Here is an 18,627-nt window from a genome sequence, read left to right as displayed (position 1 = left end):
GCACTGTATTTACAATTCCATTCCTGTAACAGATAATCAATACATTGTGCTTTGCTGCGTTAAAAAATAAAAATAAAAAAGGAGTGTGAGTGCCAAACTGTGCTGATAAACCCTTTGTTTCTTAAGTACACTCATTTTCTGAGGATTAAGGGCTGTCCTTTATCTGCCTGTTCACTTCTGAAAGTCCATGATAGATTGCTGCTTGTTCATCTGCTCCCAACAGCAGCAACCTCAACTTTATCTGCAAGAAATGCCCCCAACACAGCTGCCACGAGGCAATGCAGAAATAATGCTTCCTCAGGGCAGACCTTCACAGACGAATCTTACCTTTTTCTCTGCAGCAATAAAAACAGCAATAGAGAGAGGACTTTGGAAGTAAGGTATTACAAACAGCCTTTTTTTTTTTTTTTTTTTTTTTTTTTGTGGTGGTGGTGGTGAGGGAGGGTTGGGCTTTTGGGGTAGTTATTGCCTTTGTGCTCAGGCTGAAGGGAAATGGTCCTTCAGCATCTATTCTAATGTGCTCATTTATCTAGTGCTAGAAGAGCTGTGGGTAAATGGGGCTGAGGTCTAAGGCATAAAGAAATGTCTGCCAGAAAGAGATGTTTTAGCAGGTTAATGAGGAACTTGGTAACAGCCTGACAGGGTCATTGCAAATCACATTTCTTTTTTACTGAAATTACTTTAGCCTTTTGAAGCCACAGGAAAATACTCTGCTACTTTACAGAGAGATTTCACTGAATTTAAAATAGTGTTAGTGTAGATAGTGTAGATAACGTTATTTTTTGAGTATTTTTAGTACAGGGGGAACAAAAAGGCATGAAAATATACGTCTCCTCTAACCAACGCCACAGCCAACTGGCCAGGGGAGGGCTGAGGGCCCAAATGCTGTCAGCTCAGGTTTGCTGCACCCAGGTTTTCTCAGGAGAGGCTGCAAGGTGCCCCTTCTCTTGCTGAAAAGCAATAGTGCCCCGTGGCTGCTCCTGTGCCATGCTATAGCCAGGCGTGAGCAAAACTTCTCCGGTTCTCCTACTGCTCCTGAAAAAACACCTCTGAGAAACAAGAGCCATGACATTTGTAAGCCTCAGCTTCTCAGCTGGATGACATAATGATTCAGTGGGGAAGCAGGTTTATGTTGCCATGCAGGAACTGGGACTCTTAAAAATTAATTGTGGCACAACTGTTTACCTTAGGAAAACATTATTAACTTTCACTCACCATTTCTCCTCTTCAACTTGAACTCCTATGGACTGGAACTTACTAGTTGCTTTGTTTTCACCTGATTTGGCAGATTCTTCAGCACCATCAACCTTAAAAAGCAAAACAAAAAACAACAAAGCACCGCAGCTCATTAGAATGTATTTTGGCAGAGATATCACCTGGCTACTTACAATTTGTATGCACGATCACTACTAAGTGTCTGCGCATATGGCTTGTACCATAACTACCTTCTTCCACTTGGATAGCTTATCTCTGGTATGCAGTTTCTGTTCATATTAGTGAACATTACTCATTCTTGTTAATCTGTAAAGCATTTCTGTTAAGACAACGTTAGGCCTGAGAAATGCAGGTGGGGTTTATCCAGTATTTTGTGGAGACTGGATGCTCAGATTTGCCAGAGCCTCTGAGCAGCTGGTACTCCGTATGCTGTGCTGCACCATTTGTTTGATTTCACCTGTTAGTTTGTACCTGCATGCATAGGTAAGTCATGTCAAAATGATGAGTTTACTTTGTTTAAATGTCAGTGTACTGAATCAGAGCACTGTACAGGTAGGATATGAAGAAAGTAGATGCAGCTATCAGAGGCATTTTCTCTGCTGCTCTACTGTGCAGACAGGAGGTCCCCAGGAGCACAAGCAGGAACTTTATATTGCCTCTTTGAGAACCAATGGTATGGCATTAAAGTTTAACCATGGATGTACCTTTGAGCAAAATCACAAACTTCTGGGTTCACTCAGTGTAGTTCCTAAGTCCCAGTGCTGTATATGAGATTGCTAGTCATACCCCCCCAAAAAAAAAAAAAAAGCCAGCATGCAGCAAGTTTGGACCACAGTGACCTGTGAACCTACTCCAACCCCAGATGTACAAGATCTCCAGGTGTAGCTAGCATCTCCTCTACTGGCTTGCTGTTGAGAGCAAATTTAACAGCCCTGTGCAGGAAATGTGATCAAGGAGTTTCAGAACTGTTCAGTGAAGTAAAATACTTACTTGATGCTGAGGCTTTTTGGGAGCTAATTCCACCTTAAATGACATAACTGACAGAGAGAGTTAACCTTTTTGATGGTAGGGTTTTTCTTTGTTTTACTTTGCTTGTTTGTTCAACAGATTTACAGCAAAGGCTTGTAGTGACCTAAGAGCAACTGAGAGGTGCAGAGGACACACCAGGAGGTTCACCACAAGTGCATGTTTGGTTTATTTATTACAGGAGGAGGCAAACCTCAGTCTAAGGTGGCTTGCACTGCTCTACAGAGATAGGCCAAACTATAATGAACATGTTTACCTGCTCTGAGTTCAGTCTAAGGCTGAGTGAGGCTCCCATTGCATTCAGGAGAGGGAGGCTGACCAAGCCTTTCATGTACGGGTTGTGACTATGCATGTCAGCTCTAAGTTTCAGAATTTTAGCAGGAGATTTTCAAATGCTTGAACAGCGTTTGGGACTGTTTTCCTCAAATGCCAGGAAACTGGGTCTCCTGTGACTCTCAAAAGCTGCATTCTTTACTTGCAGCAACACTACCTTCGGAAGAGACAGCTGGGAAATGGTGTCTTAAGAACCCTGGTTCACGTTACAGCTGCTCATTTGGGCTTCTGCAAATGTGGAAATTATTTCTTTCTACCTGTTACTTTGTCCGCAAAGGGTCTTTGTTGCTTTGTTCAGTGAAAGGAGGGATCACAACAATAACAGAGAACCTTTGCCTTGGCTGGGCATGGGAATAAGAAATTTCCTTTATCCTTATCCCACCTGGATCTTGCTCCTGTGTTTAACACTGAACTTTCAGAAGTCCTTCTTTCAGAATATATCCAAAACAAATGACTGTGAAGCATAGAAAGAGTACAAAAAGCCAGTAAACTGATCCCATAGGCAATAGTTAACCATTGCCCTCCCAAGAAGAAGTAAGAGGTAAGTAAAGACACCACTTCTGCAGGAGCTGCCCCTGGGATGACATAGTTCTGCTCAGCGCCTCCCATCTCATCAGGCAGATGTAGAGATTTCATGGTAAATTCTTAGGCTTTGCAAATCAGATAAGCCTGTCCAGGCACAGAGGAGGTTGGAAACACAATCTCCATCTGCATGAAAAAATACCATGTTTTCTTGGGAAGGCCAATAAGCTGTGGATTGCTATTCTGCTTGCTTGGGACACATCTCCCATCAAAACCTGTGCTGATTCTCACTTGATTGTAAGTTCAAGTATTTTGGTGCAAGAGCTAATCCTGCAAGCAGATAGTTGGCCTTCTATGCACATTCTTTTTTTTTCTTTTTTTTTTTTTTTGGAGGGGGGAGTAGGGGTGGGTATGGGAAAGATTAATTAAGATAGCAGATTAAATTGGTCTAGTTTATTTGCTCTTCTCCTTTTTGTAAATACAAGTGAACTTTGGCAGGGTTAGTTTTCTTGTTTCATTCCACTAGAGGTAAAAAAAAAAAAAAAGTGTAATTTTCTTTAACAAGGGCAAATCAGAAGGAACTTATCCTCTGCACTTGAGGCTGAGATAGGAACAATGCTGCCTCATTCAAGTGGCCACCAGTCATTACGAAATGCATGAATAAGCAGTGACAATTAATTCAGTGAGGCTGGACAAAAATATTTTTGGGGTGATAGAGTAATGTAAATCATTGTTTTACACATTCCCTTTCAATGATTTAATTCATGCCTTTCTGACCCCTGCTGTGTTATGATTCATAGATTAGTGCTCATGTGTGTAATTTAACAGAGCTGAATAACAAGCAGCAAGGAGACTTAAACAAATCCTCACATCTGATGTTTTTATGATAAATTAGTAAAACATCATTAGTACCATGTGGCATGATTAAGCTGCTGGAAATTCTACATAGGCACCTGTCAGGAAAACAAGAAAAATACACGAAACATTGTATAACAGGCAGTAAAACAAATGTAGAAACCCCAAACAATGGTGCACATATAATCCAAGTCGTGCACCGTACCTGTATTCCAATAGATAAGCATCTGTTTTTCTTGAAGTGGTCCTTCTTTCTGTCCTCTACTGCAACAGTGGCAATGGTTGTGGTGGTGGTGACGGTGGCAGTATTGTTTCCTACATGTTGACTTGCTGGGCCATGGATCTGCGCGTTAGCAGCTTCAATGGCAGCTGTTAGTGCCTTCATACTGTCCAAGCTCTCTGTGGAGTTGCTAAGTCCAGACTGACTGATGATATCTCCCCTCTGTCCATGCCCATCCATGTATGCATCCTGGGCAGACTCCGTACTGCTCTGGGCTGTGATGGAAATAAATGGTTTGGTGGTTGTTCTCGGTGGGACTGGAGGCGGTGTCTTCTTATAGGTGGTAATGCAGGATGACACTGGAAAAAAACATATGAGGGTTCTTGATTTGTTGACGTTGCAGGGGAAAATGTATGCAAATATGATCTCAAGACACCAGTAAGCATGGTCAGAACAGAGGTAAGGAGAATACCGTTAGCCAAAGAGCCCCCAGAAGCTCCAGCGACAGCATTATGGAAATACCTCACTTATCAGAGTCCTCTGCTCATGTTGATGTGAATGGCAGAATTGACAGTAGAGGGGAAAGAAAAGGTCTATTTTCCAAGTTCCTCCTTAGCCTTTTAGGACTGTGTTCTCCAGCCTGTTTGCTGCTAACTCTTCTAAGTCAGCCAGTGAGCGAACAAGTCATTCCACCAAAATGTATGTTCTGGGCATAGCTTCCAGACAGGACACACAAGGATCAGTCTCCAATCACATAACCAGCTAATCTGTACTTCATGCAGTTTTATTGCAATTTTTTTCTCTCTCTCTACCCTGTCCCACTGTATTTCCTTATACATTTATTTATTAAATAATTTTAAAACTACGTTTCTTTGTTCAGAGGCACATCCCAAAGCTATCCTAAGTAAAAGACTGTTAACACTCGTCATGCTTGAACTTGTGTGTTTCATGCCATAAAATGCCTCACTTGTTGCACAGACTTCTCAGATACTTTGAAATGTTTTGTAAGCTGTGGAGGGCATGTTTAAAACAACATTTTGCTGCTGATAAGTCTCATAATAAATGTAACATTTTGTTTCTAGGAAAAATGCTTAATTTTACACAAAAGGAGTTAATGTAATGAAGTCAATGGCTAAAGCCTGTCAGTGGGACTACTTAAAGGAAAGCATAAGTATAAATGTTTGCAGTAAGAGACACTCAAAAAAAGTTTATAAGGACTCCTCTTCATATTTTGAAGGTCATTGTAAATGCTTCTATATGGATTTAGAAGTATAGTTTGAGGTTCCCACATTAGAAACTATTGGCTGGTGTATACAGAATTACATGCAGAAAGCACTTCATGGAGATAAAAACATCTTAATTTAAGGGATAGTTGGCAGCTCTGCATTGCTGAGGTCCTGGAATGCTTTCAAATGAGGAAAGAAAGTCCATTAAGAACAAAAAACAATGATGATATGTTCTATTTTTTAAGCAAATAAATGCAGGCATTAACCTGTGCAAAGTTCAGACACAAACACGTTAACATAAATTCTTATTAACAGTAATCATATGGCAAGAAATGATTCATTTTAACTGGCAGACGTCTATGCCACCCACATAAAAGGTAAGTCTGCTACAGCTGTTCTGCTCTCTGTTTGCACTGTACGTGCTTGTTGAGCCAGAAGCCATTATGGTATTAATTTGACTAGCTCAGATCCATATGCCTCATATCTCCCGATACCTGCATGAATAGTTACAGTGTAAAAGGTGTTTCCAGGGCATGAAATCACACAAGGTTTTTTTATAAGGATTCTGTTGTAATTTTCTGATAACATGTCCGAGCCCATGTTAAACACGTTAAATGCTAATGGAAAGAGTATTTTGCTAAGGTAGCGAGGGTTTTGAAGCTATGATTCACTTCTGAAGAATCAAACAGAAACCACAGCATCTTGGAGAGAATAGATGGCTAAAAATGAACTTGTCAAATTTTGACTCCTGGGAAGTGGATAGTTTATAGAGGTTAAAGGTGCTTTTTTAATGTGCTTATGAAAAAAGGCATCTATGGAACTAACAGGAAGGATGACAATTTTACAAAGAAGGTTGTGAATTTTGTGCAGTTCTTCATGGGTTTGGATGCTGCCAAAAAGCCCTTGTTGTGACTGTGCACATTCAGGTAAATCATCTGTTCTTGCTGCAGAATTATGGAGAATTGCGGAGGCTGCTGCTGGGTGATGGGATCCCAGAAATGACCCAAGTGGCTCATGGTCTGGAGAAATGTTCTCCGAGTGATGGAGATGCGAACTGAAACTCACCACTGAAGAATTCAAAGCTTATAACTGCACACTCATATACCCAGGTAATACTGTGGTGATCCTGTTCCAAACTTACCTAGTAGAGGTTTGTGTGCCATGCTACGTTGCAATTCAGCAAAGTATTAATTGCCTCATTTAAAATATCATTGGTAAGGTCATTGTGGAACTACTGAGGAGACAGCAGCACCTTCAGGACATCCCTGCAAGGCAGGTACGTATCATTTATCCTACTTAGCAGATAGGGAAATGATAATGAGACCCCCAAAGTGCTCTTAAGTCGGAGAGAGGGCTTTTAAAATAAAAAGCAAGCCTTAACAAGGCTAGTCCCCACATCGCTGGTCATCCCCAACAAGTGAGACAGTCAATAGCAACTGTTCATCGACAGCTACCCAGCACTTTGGACACTGCAGTACAAATACAGAAACCCCCGATTAAGATGTCTTTCATTCTGTTGGTAAATGCACCCGACGAGGAGCCTAATCCACACAGCAGTGAAAGATGTTTGCACTCAGCTAATTAAGTCTGAAGTTATTCTTAAGAGGGGGAGAGGATTGACAAGTCATACGGTGAAATTGTAAAGAGAAACAGCGAACGTTGTTTCAGCAAGTCAAAACAAATCCTTGGTTTCCTGGAGTCACGCAGCACGTACTGTACGGCTCCGGAGAAGCAGAGTGTGCAACTCATAAAAGAACCCCAGGCACTTCATTACTGGAAACGATGCAAGCTCCTGCCACTCCTTGGCAGGAACGACAACAAAACAATGCTCGGGCTGCAGTCGGAGGCAGCTGCTTGCTCAGCGTCGGAGCTGGCTGCACCCTCCCAGCGGCTGGAGCACTGCAACGAAAAGGATTTGGTGCATCAGGTTTCTCCAGGGCTCTTTCAAGAGCCCAGCAACGTGTGACATGGCCACCTGAAGGACCTGACGGGTTTTCAACTGGCTACGGTGCTTTCAACACTAAGATGCTTGAAGAAGAATGGGAGTACTCTCCAAGGAAAAGGACAAAACCTTGGTGCTCGCGTTGTGCAGCCGACGTCAGAGCGTTTGGTGGGTGCAGGAAGAGGACCTCGCCTTGTGCTCTGTCCCTGCAGGCAAGGGGGAAACGCTTCCATTCAGCTCCGGAGGGGGACTGCTGTGTGGGAGGATGCTGATGGAGAAGATTACAGGATCACGGGATGCGCAGAGAAGATAGGGAAATCCTCACTTCACACACAGGGAATGTTCAAGGGGTTTTGCACTTGAAAGTTAGTTTAATTCACACCAGGAAGTGAATTTAAAGGGCTCTAAAATTCCCTGATAAATACATTCTTGGACATGGATCAAGGAGCGAGGTTCTGTGCTCAGACTGATTTGACTGGAGAGTCGAGTCAAAGGAGTCTCATTTGTCATTATAATTGCTTAGGCATGGAGTTAATCAGAAATAACTTTTTCTTAATAGCAAACATGAATATGAATCCACAGTCTGTCACAATACAGAGTAGCTTTCTATATTATTTTACGGAGCACACATGCTGCCAGAGCAGGTATACATTCCTCTCCTAGGACAAGGTTTGATCCAAGTTAAATCATATGCAAGAAAACTCTGATTCCCAAAGCACCTCGAGTCAGTCCCATCATTCCCAGCTCTACCGATCCACTTGTTAATGCTCTCTTTTCTGTTTTGATCTTTATCCTATTTCTGTGGCCTGCTTTTGGGTTACAGTTTAATCCCAAATACCTAGTGAAAAAAGCACTTTCTCCAGATTAGGAAAAAAAAAAAAAGTCATGGTGTTTGTCCTCCTAGCCAGTATTTCCAAACAACTAGCTCATGAGAGAGGAATTTGGAACAGGGAGTGTCAACCACCCAGTTCAGAAGGAAGTCTAATGATAAAAAAAAAAATAATCCCAGATTGCATAATAATAAAGGGCTGAATTTGAATGTTTCATTGTAAGAGCACTTCAGTTGTTTAAACACGCTCGCTAGGGAGATGAGCCCTCAGGAACAAACACCAGCACGCAAACCCAGAGTTTTAGCTCAGTGGATGGGTGCTCAGGAGAACCCCAAGGCAGACTAACATTTGCAAAGAGATCAAATTCACACAGTGCTTTGAGCAGTTCAGGTGATGAGATATGTGAGCAACATCTTTCCATCTCTGATTTGGCAGGCTCATGTAAACGTGGTTAACGAATACAAGAATAAATGAGGGCGCAAATTTAAAGTCAATTAAAATAATGGCACTTTCCTTGAGAAAAACGACTATTTCCACAGTTTGAAGAGAGCAGCAAAAGACACAGTGTGTACACAATTAAGTAATAAGGTACAAGGTAAAAGGTCCTCAACTGTGTATAGATGGACCTAATCCTACTGATTTAATGCCTGTTAAAACGGTATGTTACAGCAATATGCTCGCATCTCACACAGCTGCACCACAAAGCAGGGATGCAGGCACATCCTCGCAGAGCTGAGGCCTTGAGTTGCAGTCCCTGGGCTCCCCATGCAGAGGAGTGGGGCTTGATTTGGCTAGGTGCACTCAAATGGAGCTGTTACTCTCCTTATCATGCACTTATTTCTCTGCTTTGTTAAGGTTTGGTGGAGGTGTGAACGTTTGGAAATGGGGTTTTAGACTCTGCATTGTTTTTTGCACATGCAAAAAGTTGGTATGAAAATGGGGCATCTGTTTTCTTAATAAAAAAGCCATTCTCAGGTAGCAGATGGCTTCTGAGGAAACAGAGATTTACCACTAAAACCAAACTGAAATAAAGATTTTCATAAGAAGTTCTAGACTGCCCGAGGGAGTAATACCAGAGTGAATTATGGATGTCATTATCCCAAATGAGAACTACTGAAATCTTTGTACCTTGCCATCAGGACTTCTGCCAATGCCACACTTTTACCCTATCCCCACCACTGCCATGCCTTACATCTCAGCTGACAAAAGCCTAAGCTACACCGGTTTTGGAAACAGGCATAGCTGATAACTAAAACCCTGCAGAAAACTATACAAAGTATGTCAACTGTCTTCACTGCACACAGATGCACCACAGCGTTAGGAGATAATACCCCAAGTACCCTCAGGTCTAAAAGCCTGTGCTGGTTGCCATTTCATAAGTTTGGACATTTTTGCTCCTAGGTAGGGTGCCTCCAGCTTTTCAGCTGGGTGCAGTAAGGGGGCTCCTGAAACCTACGACTGACCATGGCTCATCCAGTATCTCAAGTGAAATGGAGTTACAAAATCTGCATGTGCACACTCATTGGATGACAGGTGAATACGCCTCTAGCAGATTTCTTTTTTTTCTCTTAATGACTGCTGCTGGAAGCTGCTGATGCCAGTCAGAAGTTTAATTGCTATCCCAGGAAAGCTGAATTAGTGCACAGAGAACAGGTGATGCAGCTGAAGGTGTCTGCTAAATGTTGTTTATCACTGTGATATTGCCACAAATTATGTATGCACAGACAAAATTCATTGCATGTGGGCTTCCTATGAGACCCACTTCAATTTTTGTACTGTGTAGCCACAGCTGAACTTCTCTATACATTAAAATTTACCATTATGCTAACGGTGCACAACTTCAGTAATTCAGCTCATTCGGCTTCAAAGCAGACAAGTCTGTAAACAGCTGAAGCTCTGGAAAAACATCTCACATAAGTTGATAGTCATTGCCCAAGTGGATAGTTGCTAGGATGGCTTATAATATTTTACTATTAAAAAACATGATCTTCACTGGGGTCAAGCAATTAGGACTCGGCTTTAGATTTTCCAAAGACAGAATATGAGCATGTGCAAATCCTCCATCTCACTTCGGTTAACATGTAAGAGCCCTCTTGCCTTTTTACACCATCAAGCGACCAGCCGGAGGGGACGGCAGCAGCATTTGCTTCCAGCAGCTGTCTCCAGCAGCCAGAACTGCACTGTGCCTGAGGAGATGGTGCTTTACTGAAGGGCTTGATCCGGGCTGTTGGCCAATGTGATGCGATGCTGTTAGGTACCCATCAACAACACAGGACCAGTAACTCAAATTGAAACTCAGGCTGAGAGGAAAATCAGAAGTGAAACTATTTTGGCCTTGTCCTTAAACTCTGGCTACCAACTAAGCATCTGGAAAAACAACACCGGGAAACATGTAGGTAATATTATGATTCTGTCCCAGACAGATGCTCTCTGAGAGCTTCAGAGAGTCAAACTTCTTTAAAACAGTAATGGCAGAAGGTATCTGATACACAAATCAGCCTCTACATTCAGTGAAACATGCTGGAGAAGACTGAAAAAAAAAAAAAGAAAGAATAACTGTACAGCAGTGTGGTCCTTCTGAGTTAACATACAATTTGCCATCTCTTTTCATCTGCACAACATTTTTTTTTTCTGAGAAAAAAACAGGGAACCGTTGTCTGATTTATAGCTTAAACTAAGTCTACTGCACTGTTAAAATGTTTTCTGCACTTAAATACTTCACCAAATCCTTCACACTCCCCTTTTTTTTCAGAGCAGTCATGGAAAACAAGAAGCATTAGAGTTTTAGATAAAAAGGAACACTTAAAATATTTTGTGTTTCAGAACTTGCATGCCATCAAATCACCATGGGGAGAAATTCATAAGCTTTCAGAATATCAATACATTTGTCTTATAAAAAGCATCTATGGAAAACAGAGGAAACTATGTGAAATATGGTAGTTCATCCCACTAAGACCAAGGATGTGTAACAGTAAATAAATATAATAATAGGGAGCTTGATGAAATTGGATCCCTTTCCCATATATTTTCCAGGAAGCAACTTCACTGCTACTTTGATATAACACTTTGTTATGTGTTATTGCAGCACACTGAAATTCCAGAATTTGCATCCCTTTCCCTCTGGCAATACTGTTAATAAAGCAAAATGTTTTTTTAATTATTATTATTATTTAATGTGGAGTTGCACTAACCAAATACAGACATATATAGATAAGCAGCTATTTAAGTAAAAACACAATGTAAGAACCAAAGCCTGGATTTTCAGAAACGTGGAGGGTGTGTGTGTGTGTGTGTGTGTGTGTGATGAACTTTTTACAAGCATTTGTTCACCTGAGCTAGGAAAATTAAAATCAAAAGCTTCAAATCCAAACATACTCTGAAAAACTTACTATTTTTTTAAACTGTTGAGGAGCAGTTGAATGTAAAGACTTGGGCTGCAGATGCACACTGCAAGTTCTTGAGGCAAATCACTTAAAAACTTGCCTCTTCTGAATTGGATCTGGGTTCTTGAAAAGCTGACCCAAGCTGTAAACGAACCTCATTTCCAGACTATACCAGTAGCTCATTCAGCAAGTAGTTACCCAGTGAGCCTACCAAAGTGGAACCCACATTTGCCATTCTGCTTCAGTATATTACTGTTGGTGGTATTTCTCAAAATTGTCATGTAATATTTGGAATGACTGGTTCTGGACATGTTGGTGAACTCTTGTATATATAGTTTCCCTTTGCTTACAACTGGAATATTTAATATCTGAGTAGCCAATACATAGGAGACTTGAATCCTGTCAAACCTGGAGATACAACAGGGCAGGGGCATGGTCAGGACCAAGCCTACATGTTCCTAAAGCTCCCATGAAGCAAGGACTGTGCATTGAGCCCTCCTTCGCAGTCCACTGGGAAGCACAACACTTTTTGTCCTTCCTGAACCTCTGCTGCCAGTCCTGACTGTGGCAGTGGAGTCAACCAGCAGTAAAGCAAGTTCAGCAGTCACTCATTTTAGGAGGAGCTTGTAACAAATTTGATGGAGAAGTTGCAGGGTGAAGTTGCTCAGCTTTTGTCAAGTATGAGATGGGATTAGAGAATAATTAGGATTCTCCTTATCTCTTCCAAATCTATGAATCCCAGAAACTAGCCTGTGAACCTTGAGGAGAATCAGGCAAGCCAATTATCTACAAGTAATCTGATCATGTAGCATTGAAGCTAGCTGGGTATTAACATAGTTGGACATCTCTCTTTTCAACATTACTGCAAGGATTTTGTTATCACGGCCTTCATTGCAGCTAACTTTGAAAAGGCAGTATTTGGCTGGAGTATTGACACTACGAAGTGTGATTCCTGTCTGATGAAAAATGACTGTAAAAATTGTTCCCTCTTCCTCAGTCTGGAAATGCACCTTCTTTGTTTGCTGCTGATGTTAGCAAGAAAACAAGCTTCTACGGGTTTTTACTCCCAGTGGTTTTCCAAATACTTAATAAACTTAAGGTAGGGTTAGCAGAATTCTGTATCATTGCACACATTGGCATCAAGCTGCTCTCACAGAATTTGATTAGTGATGCATCTAAATTGGCTTAGAAATCAATTAGTTTAAATTGCTGCAAATTCACCCCTGATGTGGACATGTTTGTACGTGGATATGATTGAAAAGGTCTTTTTTTATTAAAAAAAAATAAATGCAGAGGATGTAAGAGTGATTCATTCGACAAATTTATCACAACTTTATCAGTTCACTGATTTTAAATTGATCTCCTTTTACGCCATGGTGTTCAAACACGCTTCACCTTGTTATCAGTTACATCCACTTGAATCCACTGAAAGCTGTACAGGTGTTAATTTAACCTGATGAAAATTTGTGAAGTTTAAAAGCCCTCTTTAACTTTCTCAGTCAAAATCTGTTGTCAGGGTTGCTCTGCTTGAATTCGCTTGTTCTTGAGTGGTTTGGTTACTTTTATACTTGGTATTACTTTGAAAGATACAGTAAAACAAGGAACTTTTCAAAGCTCTGCACTATAAAGCAGGTATATACATACAGGACAGTTATATTCCTTCAGTCATTATGGGACTGGTATATACAGCAAGCACAGAAATGTAGGTACACCAGTTTTGCACGTTATTCAACCCTAAGGCTGTTCAGAAGCTTTTAAGCAATCCAGAAAGTCATTGCTCTGACAAAGGTTATTCAGATGTGTGTAAAACAAGCGGTATGTGATGGTATTTACTATTTTTGGTATAGTAGCCATCTACATTATTAAGCAAACTACCTCACTGTGCTGATGAGCATAGGTTTTGCTTCCTCAGAGTGCAAAGCACTTTGTCACCTGATCCAGCAAAGGACTTGAATCTCTTCAAGCTCCCATCTTAAAAAAACAAGCGTATACCTAAGCTTTTTTGGTCAGTCTTTGCCTGCATCAAGGCTTTTAGTGCCCTCTCAGTGTCTCAAAATTCTGCCTTTTAATTTGTTTTGAGAATTTTATTTTATGATGCTTGATATGCAAGATTATATTAAATAGGTGAAGATTTAAAAGGTATTCAGATGACAGCAATAATGAAGGGCTACTGTGTTTTAATAAGATATAGGTAGCAAAGAAACTGGCACAAACGGCAAAGAAAATAAAAGCCAGTAAAAACTATAAGAAGAATGTGATAATAAAAGCAACATGAACAACATTTTTAGTTGCTATAAATTGCCAGGAAACACCATAGGAATTGTTTTATATCCTTTTATTATCTACTTCAATGCAGTTGGTTATAGCTCAGAAGACCTACACAGGTTTAACAACACACTCTATTTTTCTTATAGAGAATTACTAATAAAAATAGAAAACCAACATTTAGGAAGGAAAGTATCATCTAGATATTGAGCAAGAATATCTGTTCAGCCAGGGGAGTACCGACTTGTTTTTACGTAATCAGTACTACTTTCTTCAGCAAACTTACTGTACTTGGGGTGTTACCCAAAACCAAAAGCAAGAGATGCTTGCAGCAGGAAGAAGGAATGAAAGAGGGAAAGTTATGACTAAAACCACAGTCTGGGCAAAAGAGTAACTTGTCACCTGAGACAGAGAGTTATGACCCAGCTGAAAAATTTTGTCTCCCTTGTGGTCTGGGCAAGGTTATCAGATGACCTGTTGGAAGTCATCTGTGCGGGGCAGATCTAGCACTGTGGGGTAAATCCAATCCACTGTCAACTAAGGAGTAAATGTAGACAAGGGGTTTACACAAGAAATTATACCTATCTTTGGTCTAATTTCAGGTAAAATAGCAAAACTGACTCAAGCCTGAGGACATAAACATTTTTCAAAACCTAGGAAAACAGAATAATTTGGTAAACAAGGCCTGCTAAGAACGTGTGAAATATGTATTCTGTGTTGAGAGTAATTAAAATCTACACCAAAACCTGGTTTCCATCTTCCCATCCTGCATTCAGATTAAGAAATTCTGACCTTGCTCAGTGACAGGCTCGAGGTCACAGTGGGTGACCTCAATCTTTTATCTATTTGGTCATTTTATGACAAGAGTTCTAGCTGATATTGCAACAAACCAGCTCAAAATACCAGATTGGCATGAAAAATTCCTATTGATCAGCCTGAATGTCTTCAGCACACAAACTGTTGACATCTCGCATGCAGTTCACCACAGCGCACAGATTATTGTAGAGTATACAGATGCATTTCAATAAATCTGAGGACAAAAATAATGTCTTATTGGGAGTCCTGAACTAGCAACAGGACAGCACCAATTCTCAGATATTTCAACAAATAAAGATGGTGGCCCTGACACACATGGATGTGGACAGACCAGGCTCAAGTTACTTGAGATGTGAGAGACATTCTCATCTTTCCACATATTTCTCTGCATTTATTAAAGAAATGCATGTAAAGGAAGCCTTGAAGAAGTTCTGATTCACAGTTTGTAGGAGATGTCAGACACAACATGCTTGGAGACACCAGCTGCACATCTGATGACCAACACCTTTTTTTTTTTTTTCTTTCTTACTCACTCTGACTTATTTAAAAATAAGTCAGTTTAGTAACAGTGGAAATTTTAAAACTTGAGAACACGATCCTGAAACCCTGCTGGCTGAATTCATGTCATAACATTCCAGTGGCAAAAGTCAGAAACTTATTTTACATAATTTCCACAATAACAAAGCAGCATTGCCTTAGTAAAGGACCAATGTGAGTAAACTTTTATCTCCCAAGCATAAGTAGGATTTATCTTTCTATTACAATTTCCTTTAGCTAGAGATTTTGAAATCAGTGCTCATGGTCTCAGCCTGGGACAAATCTCCCTTCTCCCTAGCTCCTAGACTACACAATAATTTTAACACTTCTTGCATTTTCATAATTGTAAAAAATTAAAGATGCATTTTGTGCTGTCTTAGTTAAAAGGTAAACCCAGGCCATCTATTTAGTATGCAAAGACAGAAAGCAAACACACCCACATGAGTTTTGACACTTCAAAGCATTCAGACCTTTTGAATCTCTCGACTACAGAAGTGCTCTCCAAAGATCACAAGGCCAATACAAAATCTCAGCAAACGCCAGCTAAGTGAATCCTGGAAATCCATATAATCTCACACGCACATTGCAAATCCTCCACACCTCAAAGCGCATAAGATGCAGTGAAGGGGCTGGATCAAATTTTTCACCAAAGCTCCATTTTTTTTTTCTACCCAAGCCTGAAAGGTCTTCTTTAACTATCCTTCTAATAAGACCCATTTATTGCACACAGCTATTCCTCCTACAGACGGCATTTCTTTTGTAATCAAAATCTCAGCTGCGAAGACTTTGCTGGCTCACTGTGAATCAGAAGGTCACCTAAACCTCTACCTGAAGTTGCTCCCGCAGGCATATGGGATGTGAAAGAAAGGAAAAGAGTCAAGTCTGAATCTTCATGTCCAAATGAGTTGATTAAAAAAAGAGAGAAACTGACACACATAGCTGTGACTGTTCCACAAAACCAAAGATGCTCAGCAGAGCAACACTCAATATAGTATAACTCAGGCTGTCCTGTTTGGCTATGCCCATACTGCTTTGCTTGCAAACCTTTATATGACCTCGATCTCTGTTTGCATGGGTGTTTGAAGATTGATTGTCTTAATACCAGCACCTTTATCTGCTGGTTAACATTGTTGAGAACGTATTTACTCATTATTTGTTTTTCACATCAAATTACAGAGTCTGAGCAGGATCACTGTCAAACACCAACCACCCAGAAAAAATGCAAATAATTGAAATGGACAGATGACAAATAATCCACAGGCCAGTGTCTGCCTTTCATTAATTGTTTGTTAATGAATGATAAACAAATACATGTGCAAAAATGAGGCCTGTTCACAAACAACTTGGTAACTGGGAAAAATTATAAATTCAAGATTAAAATCAGCTCCAGTGAGTAAATCAGCCAGCTCTTGTTACCAGCAATATTAATATTCTTTACTTTTTATCATATGGGATCTAAGAGGATATACAGGTTGTGCCTAGCTGTAGGTCACAGTGGTATCATCCACAGATAAACTGCACACAGCTGGGAGAAATATTTAGGGTTACTTGAACATTTTCCAGAAGAGCTATTATTATTATTATACGTTTTGGAAGTGCTTTAAACTGAATCACTGCACCCTCGCTTTATTTGGGATTAAGGGTATCCAGATGAATTCTGGAATAGCTGTAGTCCCTCTGGAGAATTTAAAGAGTTAGAGAAGACCTTGTTGAAGAGAGCAGGCTGCTGCACATTGAACCTACAGTCTTCTCCCATGGCTTTTGTCTGCTTTGGAGTCTATCAAGGTGCTCGGCAGGTCTCTTTGGCCCAACTAGGGTCAACTAGAGTAACACGGGCAATATTCAAGGTGCTTTGGCTGAATAACTTGGGTGAAGAAAACAGCAACAAAATGTGCACATGAACGGGCTTCTATCTAAAATGTCTGAGGGCACAGCCTTCCCTGCCTGCAGAATGATTGAAAAAGTGTGAACAATTAGACTTTAATGATTTCAAAGGTGGCTTATTACATCCACAATGTTATTCTTTTGTGTATAAAATTGCTGCCCAACTGATGTACACCAGGAGTGAAATCTACTAATAAAGGAAAAAGGGTCTTCCTCATAATTTTCCTGAATTTAGCACTTAGGACTGTGGATGAGTCATATTTTCCTTTTTATCCCATTCAGTTGACTTTTCTATACATGCCTTGAATGTGCTATGTATTAACAGCCAAGTAGGCCACTGCAGCAGTTTTCTTTGAGACTGGGAACCTGCTGATTTGACCTGTTTATCAAGAGAAAAGTGTCATCTTGACAGGATGAAATTGTTTTATATTTTTCCTCCCTATTTTCCTCTTCTGAGCAATTTCTTTTTAACCCCACGGTGTCAAGTAAAAAGTCACTGGTCTAGAGAATTTTTTTTTTTTTGAATATTTGTACATAATTCAAGAAAAAATATAGAAACAGTTTTCTTGATAAAAAAAATTAAATTGTGAGGTTGGAAAAGCATACCTCTAATGATCTACATTTCATAACTTGCACATAACAAATGGCCTCAGGTCTGCTAAGCATGTTGGAGTCCTCCAGGACGGAAGGAACTATTCACTGTAATTTAAGTTAACGTTACAGTCAAAGAGCTTTCAGTATTAAAAGTGTCCTAAGCTTCTCTGAAATGCTCAAGAACTTTATTTTCCTCACTTCCAGTGGTACACGTTAAAAGGAAGATCTTATAGACTTTGCATCAGCCTGACTAAGGAGAAGTGAGCCAGCTGTACTCCCCTTTCCTCCATAAATTAGATGTTGTCAAAAGAAAAAAAAAAGGTTACAAAAGCTTCTTTTCACATTCTTCAGACTTCTGCATGCTACTTACTGATCTTGGTTGAGACCTGAGCTTCCACAGCCTGCCATGTGTGAAATTCATACTACGTGACAATTTTAACATCAGTTGCATCATTAACACATGTTCCTGTCTGCACGTTATTTTGCACTTTGCCAGATGAGACGGAGGCGAGATGAATTGTTACGGTGCGCAAGCAACTTTCTAATAAAAACAATATGGGCATTATTATTCTTGGAAGTGAATTCGGAATATCTTACTCTACATTGTACAGTACGCAATAGGGTGGATGACAGACGAGGTGTAAGACGGAGGCGTCCACAGGTACAATAAATACCTGTGTGCATGTGCTTGCCTGAACACACACTGCCACATGAACAGAGACACCCTTGCATACACATACAAAGCTACGTTCATTTTGAACTCTGCCTTTGAATTTTGCTTTTGTTCTCTTCTTATATGATGCAACAGATTTCAAGGCATGCCTTTCTCCTGAGCTACACTTTACATCTCTGGTTTCTTACAACGTGCTCCGTTTAGGTAGCACTTTCAGCTTCCAAGGCGTATGACGCTGGAAGGGATTATTATGGAAGCCTACCCATTGCTTCCATGCAACATGTGTTAAGTCCCAAAGTATCTTGC

General features: G+C 40.4%; 1 protein-coding gene across 8 annotated transcripts in view; it reads right to left on the bottom strand.

Annotated features, from left to right (window-relative positions):
• DLGAP1 (DLG associated protein 1) overlaps window positions 1–18,627 on the bottom strand; it is a 415,298-nt gene that overhangs the window by 23,420 nt on the left and 373,251 nt on the right. For all 8 annotated transcript variants that reach the window (XM_040550113.1, XM_040550116.1, XM_040550112.1 and 5 more), the window contains 2 exons: window positions 4,157–4,530; window positions 1,216–1,307 (listed from right to left, as the gene is read on the bottom strand). In XM_040550113.1, coding sequence (XP_040406047.1) covers window positions 1,216–1,307; window positions 4,157–4,530 — 466 coding nt within the window. The remainder of the gene's footprint in view (window positions 1–1,215; window positions 1,308–4,156; window positions 4,531–18,627) is intronic.

Source organism: Cygnus olor, chromosome 2 (assembly GCF_009769625.2).
Source record: "Cygnus olor isolate bCygOlo1 chromosome 2, bCygOlo1.pri.v2, whole genome shotgun sequence".
Classification (NCBI taxonomy): domain Eukaryota; kingdom Metazoa; phylum Chordata; class Aves; order Anseriformes; family Anatidae; genus Cygnus; species Cygnus olor.
Note: the sequence above shows the minus strand (reverse complement) of the source record. Positions and strands in the feature narration are given on the sequence as shown.